Source organism: Acipenser ruthenus, chromosome 4 (genome assembly GCF_902713425.1).
Source record: "Acipenser ruthenus chromosome 4, fAciRut3.2 maternal haplotype, whole genome shotgun sequence".
Lineage (NCBI taxonomy): Eukaryota > Metazoa > Chordata > Actinopteri > Acipenseriformes > Acipenseridae > Acipenser > Acipenser ruthenus.
In genome coordinates, this window is record NC_081192.1 from 26,069,868 (window position 1) to 26,096,115 (window position 26,248).

The 26,248-nt window shown below is 38.8% G+C and overlaps 1 protein-coding gene across 3 annotated transcripts in view; it reads left to right on the top strand.

Annotated features, from left to right (window-relative positions):
• The window catches only part of LOC117400211 (brefeldin A-inhibited guanine nucleotide-exchange protein 1), an 86,890-nt gene that overhangs the window by 44,901 nt on the left and 15,741 nt on the right, over window positions 1-26,248 (top strand). For 2 of the 3 annotated variants that reach the window (XM_033999784.3, XM_033999785.3), the window contains 18 exons: window positions 3,454-3,570; window positions 4,080-4,267; window positions 4,549-4,682; window positions 9,530-9,764; window positions 10,279-10,378; window positions 12,153-12,292; window positions 12,584-12,692; window positions 14,459-14,660; window positions 15,129-15,240; window positions 17,210-17,415; window positions 17,520-17,604; window positions 19,595-19,760; window positions 20,408-20,559; window positions 23,318-23,446; window positions 24,521-24,679; window positions 25,262-25,412; window positions 25,548-25,638; window positions 26,207-26,247. In XM_033999784.3, coding sequence (XP_033855675.3) covers window positions 3,454-3,570; window positions 4,080-4,267; window positions 4,549-4,682; window positions 9,530-9,764; window positions 10,279-10,378; window positions 12,153-12,292; window positions 12,584-12,692; window positions 14,459-14,660; window positions 15,129-15,240; window positions 17,210-17,415; window positions 17,520-17,604; window positions 19,595-19,760; window positions 20,408-20,559; window positions 23,318-23,446; window positions 24,521-24,679; window positions 25,262-25,412; window positions 25,548-25,638; window positions 26,207-26,247 — 2,517 coding nt within the window. Of the gene's footprint in view, window positions 1-3,453; window positions 3,571-4,079; window positions 4,268-4,548; window positions 4,683-9,118; window positions 9,136-9,529; window positions 9,765-10,278; window positions 10,379-12,152; window positions 12,293-12,583; window positions 12,693-14,458; window positions 14,661-15,128; window positions 15,241-17,209; window positions 17,416-17,519; window positions 17,605-19,594; window positions 19,761-20,407; window positions 20,560-23,317; window positions 23,447-24,520; window positions 24,680-25,261; window positions 25,413-25,547; window positions 25,639-26,206; window position 26,248 lie in introns of those variants that run through there. The other variant, XM_059022240.1, reaches the window with a different exon arrangement.

Consider the following 26,248-nt stretch of genomic DNA (forward strand, 5'->3'; position numbering starts at 1 on the left):
TGCTGTGGTGGTGCCCTGCGCCACTGATGTTCCTGAGGCCGCTTCGGCTGGAACGACGGTTTTGGCCACATTTTCGCCATCTGCTGTGACGCCTCCCGCGCCTTGGCGGAGCGTTGCAGCATCTCCTCCACCGCTGGACCAAATGTGTGTCCCGGTGTAATTGGGGCATCCAGCAACGGGGCCTTATCAGGTTCCTGCACTCTCGCCTGCGAGAGCCAGAGCTGCCTTCTGGCCACCACCAGAGACGCGATGCTCCTGCCCTGAGCCCGCGCGTTGAGCTGGGCCAGCTTCACCAGCAGTTGACTGACGGTCCCCAACTCGCTTCTGAGGGCCGCCGAAGGGCACTCAGGCAGGTCTTTAATTAATGCCGCTTGGTAGACCGTCAGCAAGCTGGCCACATTAGAGAGCTTGACCGCCTCTGTGGCCGCAGCGTACCCCTTCTTGAGGTGTACCTCAGTGGTCCTGCACTGCTTATTGGGGCATGCAGGATCTTTCGTCAGCCCCGATAGTGTTGGCGTCTTCACCAACGCGGCGAACGCAGCGTCCACAGGTGGGAAGGACGCCAACCCAGCCTCACTTGCCCCTTGCATGTTAAAGGCCGAGGCCTTGCGAGAAGTCGCCGGGGCAGAGGCCGGAGCCCCCCAGGTGGACTGTACCTCCTTAATAAAGTCCGGGAATGCCGGAAGCATCCTGGACTGACTGGACTGGGCTGAAGGCGACTCAAACAAGGAGCGCCGAGGCGGCTCCGCCATCGGCCACTCGACGCCCAAGTGGCGGGTTGCTCTGTCCACCACAGACCACGTAGGGTCATTGGTGTCCAGCACGTGGAGCTCGTCCTCAGAGTGCTGGGAGGCTACCTCAGCCTCTGTACTGTCCCCCTCTAGGATGTCAGATGCGTCTCTAGACAGCGCATCGATATCCCACTCCCCTTGAGACTGCACTGGAGGAGCGACGACCGGTGCAGGTTGTGGAGGGGCCACTGGCTGACTAGCAATGGGCCCAGTCGGTTGTCCTGGGACTGGAGGCACCACATTTGCTAAGGACATGAGGATGGACTGCTGCCCCATCATAACCTCCATGAATTGGGACATTTTGGAGGTTAGCTCTGCCACCCCCGACCTGTCTCTGTATCGCCTGTCCCGACGAGGGGAACGAGAGCGTGCTCTCCGTCGAGGCGATCTGGAGTGCGACCTAGACTCCCGACGGGGGCGTACCCTACGAGGGGAGGGGCTGCGCTCCCGAGCGCGTCTGGTGGGGGACCTCTGACCAGCCGTTAGCTGGGAGGACGGGCTCCTGGAGAGCTGCAGCCGCCCTGGCGGCGTCGCCGTAGATGACGGCGGGGCAGAAATGGTGTGGGACGATCCAGTGGAAGGAGAGCGCCCACCCACTGCTTTCTTCGCCCTTTGGCGGAGGGTGCGTGTCTGGAAACCAGCACAAAGATGGCAAAAAGCCCTATCCGCCAACGCGGATGCGGCGTGCTCTGGCCCCAGACACGCCACACAGTCCTCATGGGGATCGCTCGCTGGCAATTTTGCCTGGCAGGTGACGCAACGGTGGAACCCGGACATGGTTGCCGAAGCGTGGACGTGCCCTGGTCGTAAAGGCGTCGATGCGCCAAGCGTCGAGCGCCGAAGCGTCGAGCGTTGAGGTGCGTGCACCGAGCGTCAAGGCGTTGAAGCGCCGAGCGTCGAGGTGCGTGCACCGAGCGAGCGCCGAAGTGCGTGCACCGAGCGTCGAGGTGCGTGCACCGAGCGTCAAGGCGTCGAAGCGCCGAGCGTCGAGGTGCGTGCACCGAGCGTCGAGCGTCGAGGTGCGTGCACCGAGCGTCGAGCGTCGAGGTGCGTGCACCGAGCGTCAAGGCGTCGATGCGCCGAAGCGTCGAGCGTCGAGGTGCGTGCACCGAGCGTCGAGCGTCGAGGTGCGTGCACCGAGCGTCGAGGCGCCGACGCGCCGAGCGTCGAGCGCCGAAGCGTCGAGGTGCGTGCACCGAGCGTCGAGGCGTCGACGCGCCGAGCGTCGAGCGCCGAAGCGTCGAGCGTCGAGGTGCGTGCACCGAGCGTCGAGCGCCGAAGCGTCGAGCGTCGAGGTGCGTGCACCGAGCGTCGATGCGCCGAAGTCCCCAAGCGCAGACGCGCTAGCACCAAGCGCTGATGCGCTGCACAAAGCGCCGAAGCGCTGCACCAAGTGGCAAAGTGCCGACACCAAGCGCCTAAGCGCAGCACGCCGGAGCGTGAGTACCGAGCGTAGAACGCTAGCACAGACGCCTAAGCGTCAGCTGACCCGCAGAGCGGAGACGCTATGTGCTGGTACAGTGTCTTATGCTGTGCACTACTTACCTGCTGGTGCTGGGGATAGAGGCTTAGTGGTCGTCTTCCTCTGTGTAGTGAATGGGATTTTTTTTTTTTTTTTTTTTTTTTTTTTTTTTCGCTGCAGCAGTACTGCTGGTGGTGATTATGTGACTGGGACACAGTATATGTGGGCACAGTACAACTACCACGCGGTTTTTTTTTTTTTTTTTTTTTTACCGCAGGCAGTACGTGGGAGACAGCAGAGCAGGCTCCACACACACGCGGTCTAGCCAAGGCAAGACCGGGGCTGCAGACACGCGCGCGGCCAAGGCCAACGCAACGTGCGTCACAAATATATACAATACACACAGAAAAATATATATTTTAATACAACCCAAAACACAACACAATAATCAAAATTAATTAATAAAGGAAAGACGGGAGACCACGAGAAACGCGATGCAAGCAAAGCGTGAAGGAAATATATAAAATATATAAAAATATACACAATATATAAAATCCTTAAATAATAATAATAACGACTCCGAAGAGTGTAACTGAAATAAACTCGGAGAAGGGGCAAAAACCAGCTTCTCAAGCTTTAAGCTTTTTGAGTACAGTCAGCTACAGGCTCTAATACCTACCGCTACCAATGCTGAAGACAAAAGAGGAAGTGAGTCTCTGCGCGCTGCGTATAGTAAGCTCCCAAGGGGGCGGGCTTACGTGGCAGCTCGCGCAGAGGCCTATCGGCAGCTTTGCTATAAAAGCTCAGCCAATCGCTACTGCCTGACGGCAATATCCCATACCTTGATGGTTATTTTCGACTTGAAAGGGAACTGTGTACATACATGATACAGTTTTTGCAATGCTACAGTATTTAAACACCATGGCCAGTGACTCTGACCTTTACCTTTTTCCAATTTTGCTGCCATATTATAGTTTGTGTACGTTTTTGTTTCAAGATAAAAAAAAAAAAAAACAGCATACATGTGTGTGTAGGTTTGTCTGTATCTGTGTTTACATATTTACATATAAAAAATACACATTTATAGTAGATTTGTCTTTTATGTAGGTTGTGCTTGCATGCTGTATATAGATCGTGTTGCTTTCACATATACAGGATGTTGCTTGTACACCATCTAAGTCAGTTGAATTTTTTTTTAAGGTTTGTCTAAACAGGATGCAGGTGACATTGATGGGAGCGACACTCCAAATTATGAAGAAAAGGCACAAGAAATTGTACAGAGGATCCTGCAGGAAGTAGTACAAACTGTCATAGGAGGTAGTTGCTGGTTGCCATTTGTTTATTTCTGAAATAAAATATTGTATGATCTCCTTTGTTAATGTAACAATAACCTGGGATTGTGGAACTCCAGGGGTGTGTGTGTGTGTGTAAAGTAGTTTTTTAATGGATAGCTGAACAGATGTGGACTAATCATAGCAAACCATTTTGTTGTTTAACATAACATAAACACTTTGCATTACAAATGCATTGTTGACTTCCTTGTCTTATTCAGTATTTTCATATGTATATTTCGTCTGTTGGTCATTTTGTATTTATTTGTATTCATTTATTTGTATTCAAGTTTCTCTTCATTAAAGATGGTCAGTGGGAGCTCAGCTTTCTCATTTTTATTCTTTGTTTCAGGTTGTGTGTTCAGTAGAGCAGATGTTATCTTAATATTGGAGGGTAGTTGTTCTGTAAAACTACTTTACACTTCAAATCTGCCGCTGGTTAGTCGAGGCGCCCGTATTTTACAGTTTGAACTTTAATACGTTTTCTGTGTGTAGATTTGGGAGAAAGTCCTGGTGGGAATGGGATTGTGGAGAGCACCACTGGAACGCTGGATGATGAAACTGGATTAGGCAGTGACAATGAGAATGTCCATGCAAACGGAATCCCTGGTACTCCCATCTCGGCTAGCTACACTCCGTCCCTCCCCGATGACAGACTGTCTGTTTCTTCCAATGACACTCAGGTGCACTTATCATTCTAAATCATCAATAGTCATTTAAATACACTTTAAAAACAGTGTTTTATTATAAGAAGCAATAATAATATTTTCACCATCATTTCTTTTGAATTGGGTTTCGTCAGCGTCATGGTGAGAAGTGTGAAAAGTTAGTACCATACAGACTTCCTTTTGCTAGTAAAGATTAGTAAGATACACAGAGACATCTTTTTCATTATCCAGACAAGAGGTCTTGAATGCATTCATTTTCCAAAAGGGCTCTTACTGAGTTCTGTTTTCCTCCTTAGGAATCTGGAGTTACAACAGGTCCATCTCCTGGTGCTAAGTTCTCCCACATTTTACAGAAAGATGCCTTTTTAGTCTTTAGGTCCCTGTGCAAACTTTCTATGAAACCGCTCTCGGATGGACCTCCAGATCCAAAGTGAGTATCATATTGGTGTTCGGCTCATTTGTTTTGTTTAGTTGTTTTTAATAAAATAAACCACCCATATCATTTCAGCAGCCCGAATGTGGTTGTACCTATATATTAGTTGAAGTCAGCTCAGTTCATTTGAGCACTTTTACATTGTTTTCCAATGTTATTCAACCTAAAATTTGTCTAAAGGAAGACATTGAAACATAAGTTTCTGTTCTTCTCAGTGTCTTTCCTCTATTATTTAAGCACTGGTTACGCAACAGTATGTGCTGTTTTACAATTCTTAAAATGGCATTAATAAGAAAAATAAGACCAGTTGGAAATTGTAGTTCATGTGCAATAATGATTAGCTTTAGCAAGATCCAGCTTATGTATGTGGTGCTGTGATTTTCAAAGACATTTGCACATTGCATATTCAAGGGGATTATCTAATGCACATTTATTAAAAAAAATAAACTTGAATACATCACTTTAACCACAACATCTTTGGATAAAAATGGTTTGCGATTGGAAGTGAGGTTTCCTTTAGCATTAGATGTTAATTTTGCATTGTTTGTGCATTATATTTCCTTTAGCATTAATGCTATAACATTTTCTTATTTTAGTAATTATGTACCTCTGTACACAGCTGCACTCAAACAGTCTAACCTAGAGGCTGTACAATAATGCTGTATTATTTCTCAGTACTGCAATGCTGATATTCTGCTACCTGTATTTCTGGCATTGCTGTTTAATCTCGATCAAAGGTCATTCCTTATATTAAATGAAGAGATGGTATTTTGTAATGGTATATCTAAGCAATTGTAATGGTTTTTATTTTTGTGTTGTGGATTGAAACAAAAATGAAAGGGTGGATATATTGAACCGGGTTTCAGTCGTTGTACTTTTAGACTGGTTTATACCATTCTGCAAATACATTATACAGTGTCTTCTGAATTTGCATACTATTTAAATGATTATTATCCCATTAAATATGTTTCTCATCATTATTACTGTTTATGCACTCATATTTTTGATATGTTTAATAACATCAGCGGCATATTTGCACTGGTAGTTTATCTGAGGCTTTCCATTGCAAATGTTTAACAAATTCACTCTTTTAGGACGAATAAATTAACAGTGCAGACTAGTGTTCATTGTCATACTGGCCTCATTGTGTAAATTCATTCTTAGGCTTCGTCAGACAGTCTCAAAGGTAAAAAAAAATGAACCAGTGCCAAATATCGAGTGCAGATGAAGATATGATTATGGGACAGAGAGATCATTGTCTCTTTTATATAAATTATTTGTCCTTTAATTAACCATTTAGGCACTCCTTAGGCTCTTTTCTTTCCTGGCTTGCCAATACATTAACTTGAGGCATTACTGTAATATTCACGTAATATTAGCTGCAAATACAATTGCATTAGTTCTAGAAAAATGGTGCAGCTTTTGAAACACTCAAATAATTAGTGTTTAAAATAGTAGGATAAACCTCCATCACTATTACTAGCGACTGCTCAAACATGCAAGTTGATAAGCCTCCAGTACCAGTTATTACAAGATTGATATATAAAAAGAAGAGCCGTCTGATCAGATGTAGACATTCAATGGGTTAAAGCTAGTTTCACATTACATCAAGTTGTTTGGCTGTGGTTTCCTATTTTAAATTCATGAGTTATCTAGTAGGCAAATTTGATGTGTTCAGGACTTTAAAGAGACCTGGCGATAAGAATACTAAAATAGTTGTACTGCACTGTATTATGTAACCTGGGTGCACTTTATTTGTGCCCAGTTAAGCCCCCCAGCAGCAGCGTTGATATTTCACACACTGCATTTGTGCTTCCACAACATTCGGAAAGTCTGTGCTGTTTTATTAATAATACATAGAGCCCCATGAAATGCTTTTTATTTTTTTTATAATTTTTCGATTTATTTTTCTGCTTTAACTACATACATATTTTTAATTAAACTTTTATCCTTTTTTTTAATAACATTTTGACAAACAGACCTCGCACAGAAAAATAATTCAGTTACCATAATTTCTCATTAGTGGCAGTAATGGTAATGTACAGTCCCCCACTCTTTTTAATCAACTACCTATTTACAATAAATACTACCCATGCCCTCTATAAAAATATTATATATACAGTGCCTTGCAAAAGTATTCAGACCCCTGACCAATTCTCTCATATTACTGAATTACAAATGGTACATTGAAATTTCGTTCTGTTTGATATTTTATTTTAAAACACTGAAACTCAAAATCAATTATTGTAAGGTGACATTGGTTTTATGTTGGGAAATATTTTTAAGAAAAATAAAAAAAACTGAAATATCTTGCTTGCATAAGTATTCAACCCCCACACATTAATATTTGGTAGAGCCACCTTTCTCTGCAATAACAGCTTTAAGTCTTTTGGGGTAAGTATATACCAGCTTTGCACACAGTGTCGGGCTGATTTTGGCCCATTCTTCTTGGCAGATTTGCTCCAGGTTGTTCAGGTTGGTTGGACGACGCTTGTGGACCGCAATTTTCAAATAGTGCCACAGATTCTCAGTGGGATTGAGATCAGGACTTTGACTGAGCCACTGTAGGACATTCACCTTTTTGTTCTTGAGCCACTCCAATGTTGCTTTGGCCTTGTGCTTGGGATCATTGTCCTGCTGAAAGGTGAATTTCCTCCCAAGCTTCAGTTTTTTAGCAGACTGAAGCAGGTTCTCTTGCAGTATTTCCCTGTATTTTGCTCCATCCATTCTTCCTTCAATTTTAACAAGATGCCCAGTCCCTGCTGATGAGAAGCATCCCCACAGCATGATGCTGCCACCACCATACTTCACTGTAGGGATGGTGTGTCTTGAGGCATGGGCAGTGTTAGGTTTGCGCCACACATAGCGCTTTGAGTTTTGGCCAAAAAGCTCTAACTTGGTCTCATCTGACCACAAAACCTTTTCCCACATCGCAGCTGGGTCACTCTCATGCTTTCTGGCAAACTCCAGACGTGCTTTCAGATGGTACTTTTTGAGTAACGGCTTCTTTCTTGCCACCCTCCCATACAGGCCAGTGTTATGCAGAGCTCTTGATATGGTTGACTGGTGCACCATTACTCCACTCCCAGCCACTGAACTCTGTAGCTCCTTCAAAGTGATTTTTGGCCTGGCTTCTCTCACAAGTCTCCTTCTTGTTTGAGCGGTGAGTTCTGAGGGATGGCCTTTTCTTGGCAGTGCCTGGGTGGTGTGATGCAGCTTCCACTTCCTGATTATTGATCCAACTGTGCTCACTGGGATATCCAAACACTTGGATATTATTTTGTACCCTTTCCCTAATCTATGCATTTGTATTACTTTATCTCTAACTTCTGTAGAATGCTCTTTGGTCTTCATTTTCCTTCAGATTCACAGCCTGACCAATCCTTCAACAGTGGGGTTTTTATCCAGAAAATGTGACAGCAACTTTAATGGTTCACAGGTGGAGGCCAATGGTAAGTTAATTGTGTCCTCGTTAGGCAATTTCTTTCATCGGTGTAAACTGGGAGCTTCCACAGCACAGGGGTTGAATACTTATGCAAGCAAGATATTTCAGTTTTTTATTTTTCTTAAAAATATTTCCCAACATAAAACCAATGTCAACTTACAATAATTGATTTTGAGTTTCAGTGTTTTAAAATAAAATATCAAACAGAACGAAATTTCAATGTACCATTTGTAATTCGGTAATATGAAATAACTTGAAATAAAACAAAAGAATTAGCTTAGTAATGCAATGCATAACGACTGTATCTTTCGACTCCCATTCCAGCCGACAGTTGCAAAATCTGCACATCATTATTTTATCAGCGTCGGCTGCATACATCCCCTCATGCTCAAATTCTTTGCAGTGTTGTTTAATTGTTATTTAGCCATTTTAGAAACAAACGTCCAAACGACTCACTTCAAATTGTACATCTGCTCAAGTGCTAGTCAGAGCTTCCGTTTCCCTTCAGACCGTGTCTATGGTAACGGCTGAGCCTTGACAACTATGATTGCAAGTATTTATTTTAATGTCACTGTGTTTGTTTTGTAATGATTTTTCATGTTATTTTTTTATATTTGCATTTCGTTTTATTTCGTTTTACATGTTACATTTCAAGGGGCTCTATTAATACATCAATTAATACAACTAATGTTTTAGAACAAAGCTTAACCTTTAACTATAAAATAATCCCTCAGGTGTTTCCCCCCTGGAGGGATTTATTGATTCCTTTATGAATGTCACTAAATACTATTATTATTATTATTATTTAATAATTAATAATAATAATAATAATAATAATAATAATAATAATAATAATAATAATAATAATAATAATATATGTCCCTTAAGATAATGAGCATTTCTTAATCAGGTTTTCTGTCCTAAGAATGGAATCATTTGTGTAATCTGTACCCCCTGTTTGTTTTTATCAGTTAGCCTTTTCTTCAACCCATTCGGGCAACACTGGTAATTATTTCTTATTTCTATGTAAAGAGTACAGTGTAGAAAATGGAGGAAAGAGTAGCAAGTGGATCTTCATTTTGTAATGTAAACTGTAGACTACAAACTCATAACTTGCAGAAAGACATAAAGGGAAAATAATTGGAGAAGCTGGATCAAGTAAGGCCAGTGAACTAGTGTAAACTGCAATTTGTTTTTTGTTTTTAATTTAAGAAACATGAGCATGCTTCATGTTTCTGATTTTCTGATTGACTTTTGAAGTTACTGTAATAACATCTTAAGGTAGTTGATCAAATTGGCAATCAGAATCTCTGGGGATTACACACTTATGTAATTGCTGTTTAAATTGCTTGTGGCAGTGTGTTAAACTATTTATGATTGTATTGTGTCTTTCCTATAGATCTCATGAACTACGATCAAAGGTTCTTTCTCTACAGCTTCTTCTGTCAATCCTGCAAAATGCAGGACCCATCTTCAGGACAAATGAGATGTTTATTAATGCTATAAAACAGTACCTGTGTGTTGCATTATCAAAAAATGGAGTTTCGTCCGTTCCAGAGGTCTTTGAGCTTTCTCTCTCAATTTTCCTCACTTTGCTTTCAAACTTCAAGACACATCTGAAGATGCAAATTGAGGTACCAGTTATTTGTTTAAAATATATACACCTGTATATAAGAATAATATCATGACATCTATTCTTTGATTCTGATCTAAATATTGTCACTGTGTAAGTAATTAAATTGATTATTGAAAGTCAGACCTCTAATGGGGCAAGTGAGTCTAATTTTAGTGAATATAAGTGTACATTATTAAATATGTAAATTGTGGTCATTTTACTGGACTAGTGACACATTTCTGTTTGTATCAGGATTTGTCTAGAAAATGTATGTTACTTTATTAAAACAAATTATAATCATAATCTCCCATATTATCTATAAATAAAGTGTAGGTACCAATTCCTGTGCTGCATCGTGCAAAAAGAAAGCCAATCCCTATCTAATAGTTCATCAAATACTAGCTACTGTACCTGCGTTCTATTAAGGACAGGCAGCCAGTGGATATTTGTTTGACCTGTATCATACTGCGCCATTGTGTGTTCATTAAAACCCTCATAAGCAGTGCAGTATCACACTGTATTTTCCCTTCCAGGTGTTCTTTAAAGAGATCTTCCTATACATCCTGGAGACATCCACTAGCTCTTTTGACCATAAATGGATGGTTATTCAGACCCTGACCCGGATATGTGCAGGTGCAGTTTGTTAGATTTCTCCATCAAGTGTGTTTTACAGTTTGTACATCTTCTGTAATATAAATATATATATATACAGACGTGCTCAAATTTGTTGGTACCCTTACAGCTCATTGAAATAATGCTTCATTCCTCCTGAAAAGTGATGAAATTAAAAGCTATTTTATCATGTATACTTGCATGCCTTTGGTATGTCATAGAATAAAGCAAAGAAGCTGTGAAAAGAGATGAATTATTGCTTATTCTACAAAGATATTCTAAAATGGCCTGGACACATTTGTTGGTACCCCTTAGAAAAGATAATAAATAATTGGATTATAGTGATATTTCAAACTAATTAGTTTCTTTAATTAGTATCACACATGTCTCCAATCTTGTAATTAGTCATTCAGCCTATTTAAATGGAGAAAAGTAGTCACTGTGCTGTTTGGTATCATTGTGTGCACCACACTGAACATGGACCAGAGAAAGCAAAGGAGAGCGTTGTCTGTGGAGATCAGAAAGAAAATAATAGACAAGCATGGTAAAGGTAAAGGCTACAAGACCATCTCCAAGCAGCTTGATGTTCCTGTGACAACAGTTGCAAATATTATTAAGAAGTTTAAGGTCCATGGAACTGTAGCCAACCTCCCTGGGCGTGGCCGCAGAGGAAAATCGACCCCAGAGTAAACAGAAGGATAGTGCAAATGGTAGAAAAAGAACCAAGGATAACTGCCAAAGAGATACAAGCTGAACTCCAAGGTGAAGGTACGTCAGTTTCTGATCGCACCATCCGTCGCTTTTTGAGCGAAAGTGGGCTCCATGGAAGAAGACCCAGGAGGACTCCACTTTTGAAAGAAAAACATAAAAAAGCCAGACTGGAATTTGCTAAAATGCATATTGACAAGCCACAATCCTTCTGGGAGAATGTCCTTTGGACAGATGAGTCAAAACTGGAGCTTTTTGGCAAGTCACATCAGCTCTGTGTTCACTGACAAAAAATGAAGCTTTCAAAGAAAAGAACACCATACCTACAGTGAAACATGGAGGAGGCTTGGTTATGTTTTGGGGCTGCTTTGCTGCGCCTGGCACAGGGTGCCTTGAATCTGTGCAGGGCACAATTAAATCTCAAGACTATCAAGGCATTCTGGAACGAAACGTACTGCCCAGTGTCAGAAAGCTCTGTCTCAGTCGCAGGTCATGGGTCCTCCAACAGGATAATGACCCAAAACACACAGCTAAAAGCACCCAAGAATGGATAAGAACAAAACATTGGACTGTTCTGAAGTGGCCTTCTATGAGTCCTGATCTGAATCCTATCGAACATCTATGGAAAGAGCTGAAACTTGCAGTCTGGAGAAGGCACCCATCAAACCTGAGACAGCTGGAGCAGTTTGCTCAGGAAGAGTGGGCCAAACTACCTGTTAACAGGTGCAGAAGTCTCACTGAGAGCTACAGAAAACGTTTGATTGCAGTGATTGCCTCTAAAGGTTGTGCAACAAAATATTAGGTTAGCGGTCCCATCATTTTTGTCCATGCCATTTTCATTTGTTTTATTATTTACAATATTATGTTGAATAAAAAATCAAAAGCAAAGTCTGATTTCTATTAAATATGGAATAAACAATGGTGGATGCCAATTACTTTTGTCAGTTTCAAGTTATTTCAGAGAAAATTGTGCATTCTTCGTTTTTTGTGGAGGGGTTCCAACAAATTTGAGCACGTCTGTGTATATATATATATATTTTTTAGTGAACATTTTGGTAACTTGAGGTTTTTTTTCATGTATTTGCAGATGCCCAGGGTGTGGTGGATATTTATGTGAACTATGATTGTGACTTGAATGCTGCTAATATATTTGAAAGGCTAGTAAATGACCTATCAAAAATTGCCCAGGGGCGAGCAGGACATGAGCTGGGCATGACTCCTGTTCAGGTATTAAAATACCTTGAAGCATTTTGACCTTGTTACAATACAACACAGTATTTGCTAATGCAGATTTTTATGTTTGAATTTGTAATTGCAATTTATTTATAAGTTGTCATACTCCAATAAAGTGTTAACAAAAAAAACTAATACTGTAAAGCCGTAAATATTCACGGAGCAAAATAGGTTTTATGGGTGTGATATTTTGGTCGCAGATATTTATGGCTTTACATTATATGTAACTGTATTATTTGTAACTTTTCATTATTCTAAGAAAATTATTCTGAGCTTGTTCTGTAGGAACTGAGCCTCAGAAAGAAGGGCTTGGAGTGCCTGGTTTCAATCCTGAAATGCATGGTAGAATGGAGTAAAGACCAGTATGTCAACCCCAACTCTCAAACTAGCCTTGGTAAGATGTTTTGTTATTGTTTTATCAAAAATTCTGTGATTTAAAGAAATAGGTGATACTCAGTAATCTGTTTATGCTATTCAATGATTTTTTTAGAGGATATTTAAGCAAATACATGAATCACAGGGGTGGTCTGTGTCTTCACATCAGTATCCCCTTGCTTAGATGAAATGCAATCTTCATATATTGTATAGTGTCTTCAAATAAATAAATACATATGGGGGTTACTGTAGATAGAAGTATGCTTGGTTCATTTTATTTAAGTTGTCATTCCTGTGTATTTGTTATTTTCATATTAACATATTACCAATAACTATCTTGAAAATTAGGGTAACAGCTCATATATCAGTAAATACAATAAAGCACAAGTACTTTTCCTGATACTCTCCAGCCTACATCCTACAGTTTTTTTAGTATTTTTAAACCTATTAAGAATCACTGAGCCTTGAATCTGCTTCATAAGGTTGTGTTTTAGTCCTTTGCACATGTTTATTCACCACCACACTCATTTACATAACACCTCATGGGTGATGTTTCTGATTGGCACCACTGTTTGCATTAGTCTGGGGCAATGTGAGGCATGCTTTTCTGTCCTAATATAATCTGAGCCCATGGGTTTTTTGAGGCAGCTCTGACATGCTTTTATCTGAAGCAGAGACAGCAAGCTTCTTTATCTTAATCAAACATGCCTTGGCCTTATCCTCATCAGTGTGCTTAGCGGTTACCCTCTTGAGAAAAAGGGAAACTGGGATGTAATCCATTATCCTCACAGCTGACTACTGATCAAATGCTGGAATTAGCAGGCACTAGTCTGGTTGTTTCTGTAGGCCTTCCTCTCACAGAAGAGATTACTGAAGAACATACAGAGAATCTCTTTTAAGGTGGCCTTTCCTTGTGTATCTTATAAATGATGACATGAAACTACGCATTTTATACCCACACACATGTACTCTCACATTTATATTGTCATGCAACAATGTTGTGAACATCTTAAATGTTATTTCCCCTAACTAAAGTAAAGTATGGTGTGAGAAATTAGGTTTTAATGTTATTCTTAACAGTTAGGAAATTCCCTGGTGTATATTACAATAATCTTACTACTCCATCATTACTTAATATTTTTCATTGGCTGGCTTGAAAAGGAAGAGCAGGTGGGTAACAGTAGCAGATGTCAAAATATTGTTTGAAGTTGGTTGCTTTGGTATTAGTATTTAAGGGTTTATTTTACTTGGTGATGGGTTTGAAAATTCTTTTTGTATAATCGTAGTTGCTTTTTTATTGTTGTATTTCTTGTGGCTTCTTGAGTTTGTTTTGTATTGGGTTTTGTTGTCAGTATGTGAGTTTTTTTTCTAAATCAGATTATTTTTTATTTATTATGAACACAACACCAAAAAACCTGGCACGTCTTCTTCAGTAAACTTTAATTATCTCACTGGTAGATGTCCACTAAGATTAGAAATTTGGAAACCTCACTGTAACATGCATTCTAAGTGCTTGTACAAAGCAGAGCAAAACTATTAAGGGCCATGGAAAAAACAATTATTGGTTCATAATAGCATTTAGTACCTTCTGCACTGTGTAATCGACCTTACATTCCACTTGGGACTCTTAACAAAGCTGTTGTGATCTAGCTACTAATGCCAGCTGTGAAGGGTGATATTGTTTAATTAGCTTGCATGACGGACTGCTTTTAATTCTGTTTCTTGAATTACTTTAATTGCCAGCACTCTGTTTTAATTGAAATACTCCTGATATCTTGCATCTAGGCCAGGAAAAGCCTTCAGAGCAAGAGACCAATGAAACCAAACACCCTGAAACCATAAACCGATACGGAAGCATAAATTCCTTAGACTCCACAGCATCCTCGGGAATAGGCAGTTACAGCACACAGATGTCTGGGACTGATAACCCAGAGCAGTTTGAGGTGCTCAAGCAACAAAAAGAAATAATAGAGCAAGGCATCGATCTGTAAGTTTGCTCAAGTTTTGCTATTGCTATATGCATATACTAATGTGAATCGATCCTTAAAAAGTGACACACAGTCATGTTTAATTGTAAACAAAAATACAAACCCATCAGATCTATTTACTGCATTCTTCTAAAGCATAACCTTCTATACCCTATTCTTCATTAGGAACCACAATCGTTCCCACTCCTCTGCTGTATTAACTAAACAGGTCTGCAGCAGCAGAGGTTTTGAATGTCATCAGCAATGCTCTGCTATAGCCCAAAATGCAAATAATAAAAAAATAAAAACATTTCTTTACAACCAGAAACACTGGTAACATTTTCAATGTGATAACAATCTTCTTAAATGTACTGTTTTGCGGCTGTATGGGGCACTGCCCCTATAATACTGACCAAGCAGCACTGCAGACCTGAACACATGCTTTTGTAGATGGTTGGTAAAGAGAGATATCAACATGTTTCATGCAGATTCAATAAAAAACCAAAGAGAGGAATCCAGTACCTCCAAGAACAAGGCATGCTTGGCACCACAGCTGAAGATATCGCCCAGTTCCTACATCAGGAGGAAAGACTAGACTCAGTAAGATGTTTCCTAAACAGTTTTTTTGTTTGTTTGTTTGTTTTTTTGGTCTGACCTAGGAATGTTTCCCAACCATGTGAATGCCACATAGACTTTTCAAATTGAGACTTTGGCCTAAGCATATGTGTTGTATTGCCTTGTGTACACTGGAATAGAGAATTAATAATATCTTTTAGAAAGTTTCCTGACCATGTAAATTCTGCGAAGGTGTCCTACACTATTTACTTGCAGAAAGTTGCAAATTGAACTTGACCTTGATAAATGTGGTCCTGTGCTTTGTTTGTAAGTAATAATATTGTTACTTTATTGTTAGGGCTTCTGATTTTCGGTTTTAACCGATAAAAAACAATAAAACGCCCCCGATACAAAGAAAAAAAGAAAGAAATCGGTGGATAGTCAATAAACACCGGAAACCACCGGAAAAAACAGTGGAAGTGGTTAATCAATTCACATTGACTTCACCCCTTTCCCATTAAAAAATAAAACCTACTACAAATAAAATACATTTCCAAGCTCAGCTGGGTTATGTCCCTCCTTCCTGCCTTGTATCTATCATTGATATGTTCTCAACTACTGAGTGACAGCACATTCCTACATTTCTATTGGAGACTGCTTGCAAGATTTAAAACAAGATTACAATTAGGAATGGAGGGTTGTTAGCAGGATTTAAAGCTGTATTACAGTTAAGATACAGATGATTTAAAACAGAATTGCAAATTGTGGCGAAATGTACAAAAAAAAATGACTACACACAAAAACCCCAGAAGAATGTGCCCGTGACCATAAAGATTTTGGTGTGGAACACAGCAGAAGAAAGAAGGTACAACTTAAGTGTGCAAGTACTGTCAAGTTAGTACTATACATATCTTGACAGAAAAAAAAAACTGCTCAAGCATTTTGGAAAGTAACCAAAAACACTCATTCCATACAGTATATCAAAAATGAAAGCCCTGAAAAAAAAAGATTTACATAGCTAAAAATAAGCACCGAAAAATAAAATGAATAAAGACTGAAAAACAGAAGCCCTATTTATTGTATCATCTTGAAAATACCCTCTCTTTCTAACAAACAGAATGTGCTGTGTTTACTTTTGGGTAAGATCAAAACACAGCAGCAGCATATTGAACCATCTGTAACTAGTTGGAGACATCTGAAATACCTGTGAACAAAGGAATACAGTAATCTAAAGAAAGCATAAATCAACCTCCCACCACCAATAATGCACAAGAAGGCACAGGTGTCGTCCATCCATCAACAGTCCAAGCACCTTTGACCATTGTTCCATAGTCCAATTTCTGTGTTCTTGTGCATATTTTAGACATTTAGTCTTGTTCCCCTCTTACTGCAACACATCCTATTAAGTCCTGATTTCAAGAGCAACCTTCATACAGTTGATTTGATGGACAATCTGTATCTTCAAGTATTGCTCATCCTTGTTAGACAGTTTTTTGGGTCTTCCAGTCCTGAGTTTGTCAATTACAGATAATGTTTCTCTGTACTTGTTGATTATACTTCGGATACCACCCCTTGAAAATCGAGTGATGCAAGCTATTTCACTCAGTATTTTTCCTTCTTTATGCAAGTCAAGGTTGTTATAATAGTAGAAAACTCTAGTGGAGGCTTTGAGTAAATTTTCTACTCTGATGCTCATAATGCATCAGAGTAGGAAAACACAATATGTCTAAGACTTTTGCACAGCAGTGTGTGTGTGTAACATATATATATATATATATATATATATATATATAACATTATTATATATATATATATATATATATTTATATATATATATATATATATATATATATATATATATATATATATATATATATATATATATATATATATATATATATTTTAATATAACTGGCCAGTATACAGTATAACCCTATTTATATTATGAAATGCTGCATCTTGTAAAAGTGTGCCAATAGAGTGTGTGACTTGTTCATATCGGTGTCTGTTTCAGACTCAGGTAGGCGAGTTCCTTGGCGACAATGATCGGTTCAATAAAGAGGTGATGTATGCTTACGTGGACCAGATGGACTTTCAAGGAAAGGATTTTGTCTGTGCACTCCGCATGTTCTTAGAGGGATTTCGTCTTCCAGGAGAAGCCCAAAAGATTGACCGGCTAATGGAAAAATTTGCTGCTAGATACTTGGAATGCAATCAAGGGTTAGTGTTTCAACAAACTGTAAATATATTGAGTTGTGTGGTGCCATTAATTAATGCAGTGCTATTAAACTTCCTCTATTTTGCCTCTCTCTTTTTTAAACCAGGCAAACTCTGTTTGCCAGTGCAGACACGGCATACGTCCTTGCCTATTCAATCATTATGTTGACAACAGACCTTCATAGTCCACAGGTAAGTAAATAGACTACATTGCCTTGTTCCATTATTGTCTGTCTGGTGGTTCTAGTACTGTGCACTAAAGAAGTCCTTCATGGTAAAAAAAAAAAAAAAAAACCTGCATAGCTAGTAGAATGAGATCCCGACAAATCAATAAAGTGCAATAGAAATAGGTGTAAGTTAAAGGGTGAGACATGTTTACCAGTTGTTTGACAATAATTACACCGTGTAACAATTTTTTTTTTTTTTTTGGTTCCTGGGTAGTAAGTGTTATTTCCTAATTGCTTATGCCTAAAAAGTATAGAAAATGGCTATTATTCCCCACAAACTTTGCTTTTGTGACCAGGACAGCGATATTTTGAAATTTACCTATTTTCCAGAACATTCCAGATAGATTCAGTGCTGAGTAAACTTTCTAGAACTTTCCAGTAATATAAATAGTAGTATAAATACAGGGGCCTTAAGCCCACCAGTTCAGTTTAGTTCCAGCTGCCTAAGTGGATACATATCTGCATTTTTCTGAGATGGCATCAAGAGGCTGCAATGGTGGCATTCCTGATGGGTCTCCAAGGCGGTTTAACCAAGTTTCCCTGCTATCTTTGCCTTTGGGACAGCAGGGACACCAAGGCGCACTACCACAGGCGGGACTGGCCACAGCAGACCGTTCTCTGTGGGGAGGAACAACGTCAAGTGGGAGCCACTGGTGGACCCCCGGAAGGTGCTGATGCCACCACTGCACATCAAATTGGGCCTTATGAAACAATTTGTCAGAGCTCTAGATAAGGAGTCGGCAGCCTTCAAGTACCTTCAAGACTTCTTCCCTAAGCTGTCTGAGGCAAAGGTCAAAGCCGGTGTCTTTGTCGGACCACAGATAAAGAAAATCCTGGAGTGCAATGAATTCCCCAAGAAGCTCACTAGTAATGAGAAAGCGGCTTGGAACAGCTTTGTCGCCGTGGTTCGGGGCTTCCTGGGCAATCACAAGGCCGAAAACTATGTGGAGCTGGTTGAGACTCTGGTGAAGAACTACGGCACAATGGGCTGTAGGATGTCCCTCAAAGTCCATATCCTTGATGCTCATCTTGATAAATTCAAGGAGAACATGGGAGCGTACTCGGAGGAGCAAGGCGAGCGCTTCCATCAGGATATACTGGACTTTGAACGCCGCTACCAAGGACAGTATAACGAGAACATGATGGGAGACTACATTTGGGGGCTGATTCGTGAAAGTGATTTACAGTATAATCGTAAATCTCGAAAAACTACTCACTTCTAAATCTTTTGTAGTCATTTTTGTATTACTTTAGTATAAATACATGTTAATTTGGATTCATATGTTGTTTTTTTCTGACTTTATGTGAACGAGAAGACACAAATTCGCCCGTTTTCTCATTGGAAATAGGTAAATTTCAGAATATCACTGTCTGGTCACAAAAGCAAAGTTTGTGGGGAATAATAGCCATTTTCTATACTTTTGAGGCATAAGCAATTAGGAAATAACACTTACTACCCAGGAACAAAAATTGTGTTACATAGTGTTATCATGTAAAATAATGTATGGTCCATTTAATGTATGTTACATTTCAATAATATAAAGTATTACAGTTAAAAATAAATTATGATTATCTATTATTACCTTATATCTAAAGCACAATGTATCCAGTTGTAAGAGAAATACATTTGAGTGATCTCAGTTGAGAAAGAAGTCAGAAAGGTCCATTGTCTCTGTAAAACATTATTTGGCTTAAATAGAATTGAAAGCTGGTGGCATTTCATTGTATTTGAAATGCTGATTATTATTTTTTTATATTAAAATGTGTCCCCCCCCCTGTAAACAAATACAGATATATGATCATATTCATAATATTTTATAAAACACAGCTATGTTTACTTTATCAGTTGATTAACACTATGATTATGCAGATAATCATAGTGTTAAGCATGCATTCTCTGTGTAGTGTAATTGTTTTTGTTTGTTTGTTTGTTTGTTTTTGGTCTTAACTCACAGGTAAAAAATAAAATGACAAAAGAGCAATACATTAAGATGAATAGAGGGATTAATGACAGCAAAGATTTACCTGAGGAGTATCTTTCAGCTATATATAATGAAATTGCAGGAAAGAAGATAGCTATGAAAGAAACAAAAGAAATAACAATTAAATCAAATAAGCAAAGTAAGTAAGAACTTCTTGTTCCTCACATGAAATGTAACATCTGATACTTACCGTAGAGTATGGCACTCTTAGGTGTGGGACGATACTAAAGTCCTCAAAAACCTTAACATCAGTACAAAAATAACAGTATACGTGATATGTGTGTGTGTTTTTTGTTTTAGTGTTTATTCAGTGAGAAACATTTTCAAAATGGTTGTCATTAGATTTTTTAAGTTTTTCAGTATTTCTGAATTTACCAATATTGGGTGTTTTTATGACATAGCATTAGTAAGCATTACTTAGCATTTGTTGTACCCTTGAATCAAACTTTTTGAAAGAGAAATATGAGGCCTTTAGAATCAAAATGAGAAACACTTAGATTTTAAGTAAGCATTTGTTACCGAGTCACATTAGCATGCTAAATTTGTCCTAAGCTGCTGAAGGCAAACACCAACTATATTAACTCTGGTTGCTTTGCATAATTTTAGAATTGCTTTATTCCTGCATGTTTGTATATTAAATAGTAGGTTTTGCAAAGATTATCAAAAAATAAAAAAGCAAAGCATATTCTCATGATGATGCAGAAAGCAGGAGGATATCCTGAATGTCTGCTCTAAATTTCTGATATACACTATATTTGATAGAACCGTTTGCTCTCAATGTTACAGGTGTGGCCAGTGAGAAGCAGAGAAGGATTCTGTATAATCTTGAGATGGATCAGATGGCTAAGACAGCAAAGGCCCTCATGGAAGCTGTGAGCCATGTACAGGCACCGTTCACGAGTGCAACCCACCTGGAACATGTCAGACCAATGTTTAAGGTGCAAGACGGCACTATGTTTTTTAATATTTTTGCCACCGAATACATTTAAGCAGTGTTTGTTCTAATATAAAAATGATTGTCCCAGCACAAAATAAGATGTATGTGAATGTTCTGAAATTTGGTGTTTTGATTGGCTGAGATTGGCTTAATGATTTATAAGAGATATTGGTGGCATTTTGTATGTGTTTTCTTTATTAACACAGAAATGCTGAATTTTTCTGCAACAGTATCTATGGACACCAATCCCAAGTTATCAAAACCGTGACCATAAAAAGCCTGGAGTTTTTATTTTTAACTTGTGTCCAGGCTAAATCAGCCTGTCCAGATAAGAGATATTTTCTCCCTGAAATATCAAATTACATACTGTACGATCCTAAATGATCCAGCATAGCTTTGGTTGAAAGTCAGATAGTGTTACTAATAAATAGGCATTATCCTTTTGGGAGTTGAATATTATTATTATTATTATTATTATTATTATTATTATTATTATTATTATTATTATTATGTATATATATATTTTTTTAAAATAAATACAATAATGGGAAAAAAAAGTAAAACATTCTTTACAACTTAACAGTGCGTTTACATGAACATAAGAATTCTGATATTTTTTGGAATACAGTGCTCCCCTCGCTATAAGGCTCTCGGTTATATCGCGCCTCGGATATAACGCTCCTACAACAGGTCCCCCAATTCCCTATACTAGTGATTCATGCAATATTTCTAAAGTAAATACAGTACCGGTGTTGTTCAAACTGTAAACAACTTCTAAGTGTAACTTCCGTTTCTGTCTCTCCCTTTTGATGTCTGAACTGAAGAAAAGCTGCGCTGGCACTTTATAACACAGACATCTTATTCAGCATTCGTTTTATAACTAAATAAATATTAGGCCTATTACATGTTTATCTTTCCTAATGTGTTTATTTTTTTGCTGTGAGAGGAGCAGCTTTCTCCGGGAGACGAGACGCTTCAGCTTCACTTCAGCCCTGCTCCGGCAGCCGAACCTGGGGCGAGCCCATTACCTCTTCCCCTCTCCCGCTCTCCTCCTCGCACTTGGTTTGCTTGTCTGTCACTTCACACTGAACTCCCGACTGCCGTTTTTAGCCAGTTTAAAAACTGCTAATTAAAATGATCCATGAGTGGGAATGTTACCTTTTATTTTTCTTTTTTTTTGTAAATAAATATAGCATTTTGTTGGTACAGTACTATATTTTCAACAGAAGAATTATTTTAATTCAGAATGATATAATTCTGGAAATATCACTTGCCAAAAGAGATGACTGGACCTGGGGACTGTAATACAGTACATACTTTTCAATCCGGTATGTATTGTAACAGTATGTAAAATTCCCCATTGACAACCCAACAGCAAAATTAAATCAAAATGTTACCCACGCACAGAACTGCATAAAACATAAAAGGCAATGCAATTTAGCAACAAATAATTAAATAAATAAATAAATAAAAACAGTATCCAAAGTCAGTATTCAAAATTGCAGAAATAGTGCTCGGTAAGGCCCTAATGTCACAGAAACAAAACACATCGGCAATAATGATTAAACATTTTAGCCACAAGAGACGACACTTCGTGCTGAACAATGGGAGCTGGGAGGACAAGTTTTGTTTTGTTGCATTCCTATTTCAGTGTCCATAGATCAAAATGTTGGGGACAGTAGTACTTTTTTGTAAATATTACAGCCCAACAACTTAAATTTTTTATCGTAAAAAGATCAACAAAACAAAATCAAGACAAGGAAAAAGGAAACTATGATAACTCATTTTTATAAGTGTTATCTGGTAAGTTATAGAACAGTGTATGTGTAAGGGTGGGGGAAAAAAAGCAGGCTATAGTGGCACATAATGGGGACCGCTTAATGATTTTTGATTATATATAATAATATATAGTCCAAGGGATGCTTTTCTATTTTGTGTTGTATTTATTTGTCCGAAACAATAAAATAATTATAAATGGATGTCAGATTTCAGTTGTTCATTTAAATAAAGTAATAGTATTTGATCAAAAGTAAACTCAACTATAGTTATTACAACTATAGTTGTTCACACAGAAATTGCCTATAATGTTGGCACAGCAAATTAATTCTAGCTAGGTAAAATGCATTGTGAATGTACAGTAAGGTACAGTAGCTTTTATGAAGAAACGGATGAGCTGTTGCACGGAGTGGACAGTTTGCACACGCTGGGGAATTGGAACAAGAGAGGTGTATAGGAGAATAATCTGTTGAATACAGCATAAGAATGTGCAACTTCGCTAAATCTAAAATACCTGATAATTCATGCCTCAGACTGACTGCAGACTCAACTGAGCCCTGTCTGTTCCCATCCTAGTCTCGACTGCGTATGCGCAAATGCTCTGCATTTTCCGAAAAAGTCCAATCCATATACACAGTTGAATTTATCGGAAGTCTAATTGGATTATGTAAACGCAGAAAAGTGTCGTTATCATAAAACCAATTTTCTGATTCAGTTTTTCCGAATTATTAGTTTTCTGAAAACTTGATCTCATGTACACGTACTGAGTGACAGTGAAATATGACTAGTTTTCATAACTTTTTTTTTTTTTGGTAATGGTGTGGTCAATTCTGCTTCACAGTATGCCAATTCATTCTATTTAAACCAAGATAAGTTGTGTTGCATTCTAAGGATCGTTTTTGCAAATAGCTGTCTCTTTGGCTTATTGGACATCACAAGTGCTCTAATCTGCAATTTTATATAAATCTCTTTTTTCCTTCCAGCTGGCGTGGACACCCTTTTTAGCAGCGTTCAGCGTTGGGTTGCAAGACTGCGACGATACAGAAGTGGCTTCTTTGTGCCTTGAGGGCATACGGTGTGCGATTAGGATAACTTGCATCTTTACTATTCAGGTAATAATAAAAAAAAATCTATTTATAGGAATTCAAGATTTTAAAAGTTTTTTTTTTTTCATTCTCAGACCAGTGGTTTCCTGAGCTGTATTGGTCAAGATTACAGTAGTTAATTTAAACCTGACCTTTTTCACTTGGTTCATTCCGGGGTCATCACTGAAACCTCAGCTACATTGTATGTTGTTTAATTTTCACTTTTGCTGTGTTTAGACTAGGCTGAAAAACCAAACTAAAACTAATTCCAGACCAGTCTGACTGTCTTCACTAACCCTCACATGGGTCTGAGACCGGTTCAGCTCAGACGCGCTGGGGAGCAGGTCTCAGATCAGTTTTAGATAGAACAGTTTTCATAAGATCCCTTCAAGTAAAGTCTAAACAGCCTTTTTTTCTTTTTCTTTTCTTTTTTTTTTTTAAACACAGTGTACAAACAGGTAAAATTGCCTACCTTTTTTAATACATATTTCTGCATATTCCTTTTTCACAAAGAGAAGACTATATAAATGTCAGACGCATTTTTATGGTGGCTCGTTGAGTAGAAAAAAAAATCTCTTTGAAGATGTATAACTGTTTTGAGATCTGGATATAATTTATCTTGTGATCTCGTCGTAACTATGTATGTATTTATTTGTTTTTTAGTTATTTTATCATTACATTTTGCAAACTTCTATTCCATCTGCAAACATCTGAAAAATGTCATAAAACAGTGTCTCGTTTTAAGGTGATTTTTTTTGTTGCCGTGGAAATGACAAGAACAGGCCCCTTAGATTGATTAAATCAAAAGTGTGTAAATAGAATAGATCGGAGACTGGTCTTGTTAGAAATGTTCTCTGGTGAACTAGTCTGAGAGGGTCTGTTGTCTGAACACAGTCTCAAAAGTCCAGTGCTATACATTTTGTCTAAGGAGTATTTATTTTTTCAATGTACAATATTTTGTAATAAAAAATACGGTACATTTTATGTAGATTTCTGTTTTATACTGAAACACATGCTGTCATAAAAAGTTAAGTCATCTTTACAGAATAACATCAACTCACGGCATACTGCTAACTATTTAACTGGTTATTCATTTTACAGCTTGAGAGAGATGCATATGTCCAGGCTCTAGCAAGATTTACCTTGCTGACAGCAAGCTCTGGCATTACGGAAATGAAACAGAAGAACATTGACACCATCAAAACCCTCATCACCGTGGCACACACAGATGGGAATTATTTGGGGACCTCCTGGCATGAGGTAACAAAGTTTTTTTTTTTCCTGCATCATACTCGGCATAATGACTTGCACATTACTAGTATCCCAACATGTTGAATTTCTAAGCTGATGGAACATATTTACAAGCTTTTATGCCAATAAAAGTGCATAAGTAGCCACCAGTACACTAAAGAAGGCACTAGCCAAAGAACATCTACTTGACTTTCTTATAGTTTTACCTGTGCAAAGTTTTTAAAACCTATAAGAAACAATTTGTTCTAAGTAGAATAAAAAAATGTTAATTTGCCAAAAAGTATAAAATTGGTACTGTTCTATAGTTTTGAAACACCACCAGTGGCAAGATGTGCTACTCCAGGGGGTGGGGTGGGGAGCGCTTCCTCCCCTGCTATGTGCGGCACAGCCCTGCAGGCCTTCTGCAGAGGTTGTGTGCAGCGCTTGGGGTGCCTGGGAGTGAAAGCAGCAATATAAATCTAAGCTGTTTCAAATCTTGGCTAAAGGCTTAAGGAAGTAGTGAATTTAAATAGAAACATCGGCACACTTAAACCCTGTTGATATATAAAAACAGCTACAGTTAACAAATGTGTTGTGTTTTGAAATGTTTAGATCCTGAAGTGCATCAGCCAGCTGGAGTTGGCTCAGTTGATAGGCACTGGAGTGAAGCCGCGTTATATCTCAGGGACAGTGCGAGGTAAAGAGGGAACCATTACTGGCACCAAGGAACAGACATCAGACGAGTATGTCGGCCTGGGGCTAGGTAAGTTCATGAGAAAGTTGTTAACATGTGAAACGCTCTTCGATGTACAGTATGTGTTTTATTTACATTTTATTTACATGTGAAATTTTTATTTTATCTATCCCCTTATTTTTTAATACATTTTCAACACACAAGTTGGAGGAAATGTGGATCGCAAGCAGATAGCTAGCATTCAGGAATCTATTGGGGAGACCAGCTCGCAAAGTGTAGTTGTGGCTGTCGACAGGTATAGTAATTTCATCTTGGTTTCTTCAATAAAGTGAGCTTTATTCTGACCTATGAGGCTACATCATCAGAAATTGTCACACAAATATGCTAATACTTGGTATGTTTTTTCAGTGCGTTCATCAACATACTGTAAAGATCATTTGCACTCAGGATCTGTTTCTTTATTCGAATAAAAGGTACAACAAATGATGATTTAACAAACATGTACATGTCATATTGTACCTACGAGCATGGCAAGTCCCTAATTGTGATACAAGTGTGATTTAATTGATTTTGGAATCAAAGGCATTTTGATATGATTCGATGTTCCGTGCGTTAAAAATAACAGCAGTGAAACAGATCCTTTCTGAAGTGGCCTTAAATGTTGTAGCAGACTTTTTCAGGCTACTAAAAGTTAAATGGTTGAGCTATTGCAGGCTAAATTTTGGGAACTGTTTTTGATAAAAACACATGGACATTTGTTACAAGTCACGTGAAGTGAATGTAGGACTGACTCCACACATGTGTTATTTTTAACCTTGGAAGGGGAATGTGTGTGCCACTGACATGCCTTGTTTTTCTTGCAGGATATTCACAGGATCTACCAGACTGGATGGCAATGCAATTGG